This window comes from Rousettus aegyptiacus, unplaced genomic scaffold (assembly GCF_014176215.1).
Source record: "Rousettus aegyptiacus isolate mRouAeg1 unplaced genomic scaffold, mRouAeg1.p scaffold_m13_p_3, whole genome shotgun sequence".
In the NCBI taxonomy this organism is placed as follows: Eukaryota; Metazoa; Chordata; class Mammalia; order Chiroptera; family Pteropodidae; genus Rousettus; species Rousettus aegyptiacus.
The window spans coordinates 108,306,820-108,316,193 of NW_023416306.1; the positions used below are offsets into that span (position 1 = coordinate 108,306,820).

The 9,374-nt window shown below is 33.6% G+C and overlaps 1 protein-coding gene across 1 annotated transcript; it reads left to right on the top strand.

Annotated features, from left to right (window-relative positions):
• Window positions 1–974: 974 nt before the first annotated feature.
• Window positions 975–1,887, top strand: LOC118600378 (olfactory receptor 4K3-like). Its single transcript, XM_036217856.1, is given in 2 exon segments — window positions 975–1,322; window positions 1,324–1,887. Coding segments are annotated over 2 exon segments (912 nt in total).
• The last annotated feature ends 7,487 nt before the right edge of the window (window positions 1,888–9,374 follow it).

Below are 9,374 nucleotides of genomic sequence, written 5' to 3' on the forward strand. Positions count from 1 at the left end.
TCTTTCACTGATCATTAATCATTGTCTCCTTAATTAGTTTATCTGCTCTTGTTAGTGTAGGGAGTTAACTATTTTTGTTGGTGAAAAAGATTTATCATTTGTGGCAAGCTAGTATTAAATTTCTTTTTAAACTGATTCATTATTTATTCATTAATGAAAAATTCATTAACTCTTAATAATGTGCTAAATATTATTTCAGTTTTTCAAATTTATATAACCTATTTTTCTACCATACAATCCCTTAATAAAATGTCATATTAAAAAAGTTACATTATTTCAAGTTGACAGCATTTAATTGATCCATAAGCCTTGATTCATAACATACTATCACCATTTCCCCAAGCCCATTTTATATTTGTTTGTTTACTAATAAAACTGTAGTTATGAAATCATAACTTGATACAGATCTAAATATGATAATAACATCCAATTGCTTATGTGCTCATCTTTATGCTGACCATCGGCCTTCCCATACTTAAGGTTATGTCTTACATCTTATATATTTTTGTGTAGATAGCTGTAACATTTTATACAAGATCCAGAAAACTATACAGTTAATTTTTTACTGCTTTTAACCTTATAAAAATTATGTTGAGTGAATCCATATAAGATTTTTTTTTTCCTTTCATGTTATATTTTACTAAGATACATTTATGTCATTTTATATAGTTGTACTTTATTTGCCATGGTTTTGAATAATATTCCATTGTTCTGCTTATGGACATTATTATACATTTCTCTTTATATACATATGCAAGAATTTAGGTTGTGTAAATGGGAATGAATTGTTGCATCATAGAATGTGTGACTGTTGAACTTTACAAGATGAGGCTAAATTATATCCAAAGTGATTATATCGGTATACACATTTATCAGCAATGTGTAAGAAATCCTCTAGACTCACATACTGTTTATTTCAGAAATCTAATTTCATGTTTTGTTTTTCAGATGAATTTACAGTAAACTGGACCAAAATGGAAGAAGTTAACCAGTCTGTGGTGTCTGAATTTATTATTCTTGGGCTTTGTGATTCATGGGAGCTTCAGGCCTTCCTCCTAGTGATTTTTTCTCTGCTTTATTTGATCACTATTTTAGGCAACATCTCCATTGTGCTCCTAATTATCTCAGACCTTCATCTCCACTCCCCTATGTACTTCCTGTTAGCCAATCTTTCCTTCATTGATTTCTGCCTTTCCTCAGTCACTACCCCTAAAATGATTACAGACTTTCTCAAGGAAAAAAAGACCATCTCCTTTGGAGGCTGCATGTGTCAGGTTTTCTTTGGACATTTCTTCGGAGGAGGTGAAATGGTGCTACTTGTGGTCAATGGCCTATGACCGTTATGTGGCCATCTGCAAGCCACTCCATTACGCCAGCATCATGAACAGACGAACATGCATCGGGTTAGTAATGACATCGTGGATCATTGGCTTTGTGCATTCGATAAGCCAACTTTCTATGATTATAAATCTGCCCTTCTGTGGACCCAGGGAATTGGATAGCTTTTTCTGTGACATTCCATTGGTGATAAAGCTAGCTTGCATGGATACCTATATTCTAGAAATGCTGATAAATGCTGACAGTGGAGTACTGGCAACCATCTGCTTCATTCTGTTGCTGATCTCCTACTCTCATATTCTGTTTACTGTCTGCCTTCACTCAAAGGATGGGACATCCAAGGCTCTCTCCACTTGTACTGCTCACATCACAGTGGTGGTGCTATTCTTTGGGCCTTGCATCTTCATCTATCTGTGGCCACTTAGTATCACCTGGGTGGACAAGTTTCTGGCTGTATTTTATGCAGTCATCACTCCTCTCCTAAATCCAGCCATTTATACTCTAAGAAATAAAGAGATTAAAAATGCTTTTAAGAGACTACAGTGTTAGCATATGGATTTCTGTGGGTATTTTGGAGTCTTAGATGATCAGACTGTCCACTGTAATGTCCCTAAATTAGCCACTCCTGCCCTGTTATGTGGGACTGGGAATCATTCCCCAGTTCACACATAGAAATCATGTATATCTCCAGATGTAAATTTTGTGTCAATTCTATTATATTCCACAATCATGTATTGATCATTGAATGCAAGTGATTTGAGAAATTTGGCCAGGTTTTATAACCACAATTTTGATTGGGCTCAAGGATGACTTAAAATTAATCACAATGTTAAAGTTACTTATTCCTATTGGTGCTGCTTTTTCAACACCCACCACCAAATCTTGAAATTTCTATTATGCTAAACATATTAGAGCAAAGCATTTCACATAGACTCTCTAAATTTCTGTCAATACGTCAGTGCAGTGTGTATCGCTTTCTTTATTTTTACAAATGAATAATTTTCTCAATTATTTAATATTCTAGCCACCTATCTCTCTGAAGAGAAAGTATAATTAAGCATTTCCGATCTTACTCAGAAATATAATTGAATCATAATCATAATCTGGGTAGTGTGTCATTCTTTCAACTTCATGTTCTAGCCATTTGTGAAAGAGCATGATGGTCTTTTGAAGACATACATTAAATACAAAGATGGATGAACTAACAACCTTTGGGCATCTTGCTGCTTCTCTTTCTATTTATAAATAGGTTAGGCAATTATTATCTATACCAATAAAGTCAAGGGAAAATGTCATGAAAGTTAGGTCAAAAAGTCTAATTTTGGAATAAGCTGTCCGTTTAACTCACTGCAATGTTCAGGTGCCTGCAAGCAAGGAGACTGTGTATAGAGTTCGTGGATTTTTTATTACTCCTCATAACAAAACCTTTAAATTCTTCCTATTCTATGCCTCATTAGATATACGAGTTTACATACCCTTATCTGAAATTCGTGGAACCAATATACTTCAAATTTCATATTGCTTTGTAGAGATAACATGGTCCTGTGAACTTTGTGACACTCCCAGTAGAGCCTGAAGCATAAACCCTTAAATAAAATAATTACTATTTCTGTGTATATATGTATTTATCTGTCCTGATTTTTCAAATTATAATATGTACATTGTTTTTAATATTGACTATCTTTGATTCTTTTGATCTCTTCTTCTGCTGTGTCCAGTCTTTTTTTAAGTCTATCAAGTTCACAATTTCATATCCTATTCAGTCTAAATTGTCACTTGGTCCTTTTATATATATATATATATATATATATATATATATATATATATATATATATACCATTTCTCTATTAACATTCTTATTCAGTTTTATTTCTTCATTTTCAACATTTTAATGTCTTTTTCATTTATTTGTTTATTTTTATGGTGACATTGGCTAACAAAATCCAGTAAGTTTCAGCTGTACACTTTAACAATTAGACATATATATACTTACACTGTGTGTTCACCTGCCATAGTTCGATTTCTTTCTGTCACCATGTATTGGACCTCCTTTACTCCACCTACCTTCCCCCACCACCACCCCTATCCTCTGGTAACCAGCAGTCTGTAGTCCATTTCCATGAGTCTCTGTGTCTTTTTTTAAATATATGAGTTTTTTTATACTCATTGCTAACTTCAACAATTGAGCTGTCTGTGGTCAGCTTTGATTAACGATTTTCCTCTTAATTATGTGTCACACATCCCTGCTTCTTTGCATGTTTCATAATTATTTTATGTATTTTAGACTTTGTGTATAAAAGTCATATAGTTCTGACTGGATATATTCCTCCAGAAACTATTTACTTTTTCCTCTCTGAGACATAAAAGATTAAGGTGTAATCACCCAGTCCAATCAAATACTGAGCCTATTTGAATTTGGATTGTATTTTTTATAAGACACACACACTTATCATTTGTGCCTGCTCCTTGGATATATTTCTTCCAGGTTTTGATTATGATTTGGATGAATCTTCCTCCTCAATCTGAAAGATTTCAGGTCATTCATTTTTGCTCTTTAGAATTTTTGAGTTTAAAAATTTAACGTTCTTTTCCTTCTGCTGGTTTCAAAAGTAAGTTATGGCAAATCCTCAATCAGAAAACTGGTTTTACATTTGTTATTTTTATTTAATGTACTTAACAAGTATCCTTTACAGATATAAATATTAGGCAACATAATAATTATGAACAGGAAAAAGAGAAAATATTACTAAAGATATCTAGAAAGAATTTTAGATCATAAATGCCAACAAATAGAGTCCTTTCACAGTTTAGCAATGGATTTGACTCTGTCTTCTAGTTATCAAAGTAAAGTATAAGTTGAATAGTTTCACAATTTCCACAAATTACACACACACACACATGCACACTTGGACCCATATCTTGAGCAAGAAAAGAGTTATACAAGTTACTAGAGAAAAATTGTCAGCAAACAATTTGGACAGAGTAGTTGTTGGATAATAATAATACTAGACATGAATTGACCGGATCAACATTTATTTGAGGTTTAAGAATAATTATTGATTTCTTAAGTCATAGACATTGAGTGACAATTTCAAAACCTGTGAAATAAGCAACATTTATATAAATTTCCCTGCCCTAGACCAACTGAGATGCCTTGAGTTCAGTGGAATCGAGACAGGCAAGGGTGAGAGTAGCAGCCACAGGTGAAATACATGAAACGTACTAGTTCTGAAGCTCTCCTTCATGTTTTCCTTCCTACCTTACATCAATCTCCCCTTATTTCACTACATTATCCATCTTCTGCCTACTCCCTTCTTCCACTTGGTTCTTTTCCCTCCAAAATGTCAAGAAACTTATCCACTGGCACTGTGGGTAAAGGCCACATGTAAATAAAGATGTATGTATGGTCCAAAGAACAAAACTACCACAGTAATATGAGCTAACAGAGTAGAAAAGAGTTTAGACCAACCACCTGAACAGTGTTTCCATACAGTGAACAGGATGAAAATATAGGAGATAATCAACAAGAAGAAGGCCCCCACAGAAATGAACCCGTTGTTGGTTAATGAAATCCAATAAGTTTCAGCTTTACACTATAACAGTAAAGCATATATTTATTTACACTGCGTGTTCACCACCCATAATTAGATTTCTTTTTGTCACCACATATTTGACCTCCTTTACCCTGTCTTCCTCTTCACTACCCCCAACTCCTATCCTCTGGTAACCACTAGTCTATAGTCCATGACCACAAGTCTCTGTTCATTTCTCCTGTTCGTTTGTAGCTTTTAGGTTTATATCCCACATATAAGCAATATCATGTGATTTTCAACTCTTTCTGTCTGGCTTCTTTTACTGCATGATTATCTAGAGGTCCAACCATGTTGTTCTAAATGGCAATATTTCATCTCTTCTTATGGCTGAGTAATATACATTGTATATATGTATCACAGCTTCTTTAGCCAATCATCTATCATAGGACACTTTGGTTGCTTCCATGTTTTGGCTCCTGTGAATAATGCTGCTATGAACTTCGGTGTGCAAATATCTTTCAGATATGAGTCTTCAAAACTTTGGGGTAAATCCCCAGTAGAGAGATTGCTGGATCATATGATAAATCAATTCTTAGCTTTTCGAGGAACCGCCATACTGTTTTCCATAGTAGCTGTACCAATTAACAGTCCCACCAGCAGTGCATAGGGTTCCTTTTTCTCTGCATTCTCTCCAACATTTGTTATTACTTGTCCTGTTGGGTATAGCTATTCTAACAGGTGTGAGATGGTATCTCATTGTAGTTTTGATTTGCATTTCCCTAATAGCTAGCAATGTTAAGCATCTTTTCATATATTTGTTGGCTATTTGTATGTCCTCTAGGGAGAAGTGTCTGTTCAGGTCCTCTGCCCATTTATTGATTGGACTGTTTGTTTTTTGTTGTTATTGAGTCATATGAGTTCTTTGTATATTTTAGATATTAGGCCCTTATCAGAAGCATTGCTTGTAAGTATATTCTCTCATTCGGATGGCTGTCTCTTTACCTTGTCGATGGTTTCTTTTGCTGAGCAGAAGCTTTTTAGTTTGATGTAGTCTCATTTATTTATTTTTGCTTTTACTTCCCTTGCCTTTGAGGTCAAAACTGTAAAATTCCTTTTAAATTCAAGGTCCTTGAGTTTGGTTCTTATGTTTTCTTTTATTGTTTCAGATCTTATATTCAAGTCCTTAATCCATTTTGAGTTAATTTGGGTGTATGGTGATACAAACAGTCTAATTTCATTCTTTAGCAGGTGGCTTTCCAGGTTTCCAGCACTATTTATTGAAGAGGCTTTCCTTTCTCCAATGTATGTTTTTTTTGCTTTGTCAAAAATTATTTGCCCGTATAAATATGGGTTTACTTCTGGACTCTCAATTCTGTTTCATTGGTCCAAGTGTCTCTTTTAATGCCAGTACCATTCCATTTTGAATACTGTTGTTTCGTAGTGTAATTTGAATTCGGGCAGAGCAATGCCTCCAGCCTTGTTTTTTTCCCTCAGGATAGCTTTGGCAATTCAGGTTCTTTTTTACTTCAATACAAATCTGAGGGCTTTTTTTTTTTCTACTTCTTTAAAAAGTGCCAATGGAATTTTGATGGGGATTGCATTAAATCTGTATAATGCTTTAGGTAATATGGTCATTTTAACTATGTTAATTCTTCTGATCCAATAACACGGAATATTTTTCCATTTCTTTGTATCTTCGATTTCTTTTAAAAGGGTCTGATAGTTTTCATTACATAGGTTCTTCACATGTTTTGTTAAGTTTATTCCTAGGTATTTGATTCTTCTTGTTGCAATTGCAAAAGAAATTATTATGTCCACTTCTTTTTCTGACACTTCATTATTAGAGTATAGGAACACTACGAATTTTTGAACATTGATTTTGTATACACAGACTCTACTGTATTTGCTTATTGTTTCTAGTAGTATTTTTGTGGAGTCTTTAGGATTTTCTATATAGAGAATCATGTCATCTGCAAATAATGACAGTTTGACTTGTTCATTTTCTATTTGGATGCTTTTTATGTCTATCTCTTGCCTGATCGCACTCGCTAGGACCTCTAATGTTATGTTGAATAACAGTGGCAATAGTGGACAGCCTCACCTTGTTCCTGACTGGAGAGAGAAGACTTTTAGTTTTCACCATTAAGTATAATATTGGCTGAGGGTTTGTCATAGATGGCTTTTATTATGTTGAGGTACTTTCGATACCGATATTGTTATGTGTTTTGATCATAAATGGATGCTATATCTTGTGGAAGGCTTTCTCTGTATCTATTGATATGATCATATGATTCTTAATTTTTAATTTGTTTATGAGATGTATCACATTAATCAATTGATATGTTAAACCACCTCTGTGCCCCTGGTATGAAGCCTCATTGATTGTGTATAATCTTTTTAATATGTTGCTATATTCAGTTTGCTAGTATCTTATTTAGGATTTTTGCAACTATATTCATGAGAGATATCTGTCTGCAGTTTTCTTTTTTTGTGTTGTCTTTGCAAGTTTTGGTAGCAGAGTAATATTGGCCTCATAAAATGAGTTGGGAAGTATTGCCTCCTCTTTGATTTTTTGAAGGCTTTGAGGAGAACAGGTATTAAATCTTCTTTGAATGTTTGATAGAATTCACTAGTGAAGCCATCTGATCCTGGACTTTTACTTTTTGGTAGGTTTTCAATGATTATTTCAATTTTCATACTGCTGATTGGTTTATTTAGATTTTCCATTTCTTCCTGATTCAGTCTAGGAAGGTTGTATTTTTCTAAATATTAGTCCATTTCTTCTAGGTTATTAAATTTAATGTTATATACTTTTTCATAGTTTTTGTATAATCTTTGTATTTCTGTGGTGTCTGTCATAATATCCCCCCTTTCATCTCTGATTTTGTTTGTGTTTCTTCTGTTTTTATTTTGGTGATTCTAGCCAGGGATTTGGCAATGTAATTGACCTTCTCAAAGAACCAGCTCTTTGTTGCATTTATTTTTTCTATTGTTTTTATTTTTAATTTTATTTATTTCTGTTCTCATTTTGATTATTTCTTTCCTTCTACTGACTTTAGGCTTCGTTTGTTCTTTTTATTCTTGTTTTTTAAAATGAAGCATCAGGTTGTTTATTTGGGCTCGTTCTTGTATTTGTAGATAGGCCTATAAAGGTATGAACTTTCCACTATGACCACTTTTGCCATGTCCAATAAGTTTTGATATGTTGTACTATTATTATTATTCATTTTATGTATCTCTTGATCTCTCTTTTCATTTCTTCTCTGACCTAGTTATTCTTCAGTAACATGTTGTTTAATCTCGTTTAATCTCATTTACTGATTTCTTTTTGCAGTTGATCTCGAGTTGCAAAGCATTACGATCAGAGAATATAGTTTGTATGATTTCAACCCTCTTATATTTGTTGAGGCTATCTATGTGTGCCAGTATATCGTCAATCATTGAGAATGTTCCATGTGCACTAGAGAAGAACATATTAGCAGCTGTTTTGGGATGGAAGGCTCTGTAAATGTCAGTTATGTGGAGTTGGTCTAAAGTGTCATTTCAGGATGTTATTTCCTTATTGATTTTCTGTTTGGATGATCTGTCCACATCTGACAGTGCAGTATTTACATCCCCTACTATGATAGTGTTTTGGTCTATTTTTCTTCTTAGTCCTGTTGGTAATTGCTTTACCTATTTCTGGGCTTCCCGATTAGGACCATAAATATTAATAAGTATTATGATTCCCTTTATCATTATGAAGTTTCTCTCAATAACTTTCTTTACCTTTTTATTTTAAAGTCTCTTTCATCTGATATTAGTACCACTAATCCCACTTTTCTCAGAATGGCTATTGCTTTAAATATTATTTTTGATCTTTTCACTTTGAATCTATCTATATTTGTCTTTAGAGCTGAGGTTTGTTTCATGGAGGCAGCATGTGGTTGGGTTTTGTTTTTTGATGCATTCTGCAACTCTGTGCCTTTTATTGGTGAATTCAGTCCATTTGCATTTACTGTGATTATTGAAAGGCGAGATTTTCCCATAGCCATTTTATCTTTTGCTTTCTGGTAACTCATTGTTTCCATTGCTTCTTTTACCTTGTGTTTCTGTTTTCTTTAATTTGGTTGGCATTTGTGGTTTTTGCCTCTGGTTCTTCTTGTTTTATTTTATATACTTAATTTGAATCTTCGGTGTGTGGTTATCATTACGAATATGAAATGGATAGTTATATATGTATAGTCATCTCTTTTTTTCTACGCCTGCCTTATCTCCATTCCCCTTTGTAAATTTCGACTTCGAATCCTTCCCTTTTCAGTCATCGTTGTCTCAATTTGTTTCTATATATGCTGAACTTTCACTACTATCTTGCTATAGCAAATCTATTCTTATTGTTTAAGCTTATAATGCCCTTTTCTTAATAAGGGCTGCCCTCCTCTGCTTCTTTTTGCCTGACACCTTACCTCTAATTATGTTTTTGTTTTGTTTTGTTTTGTCATTTACTTTCAGGTGAGCTGACCT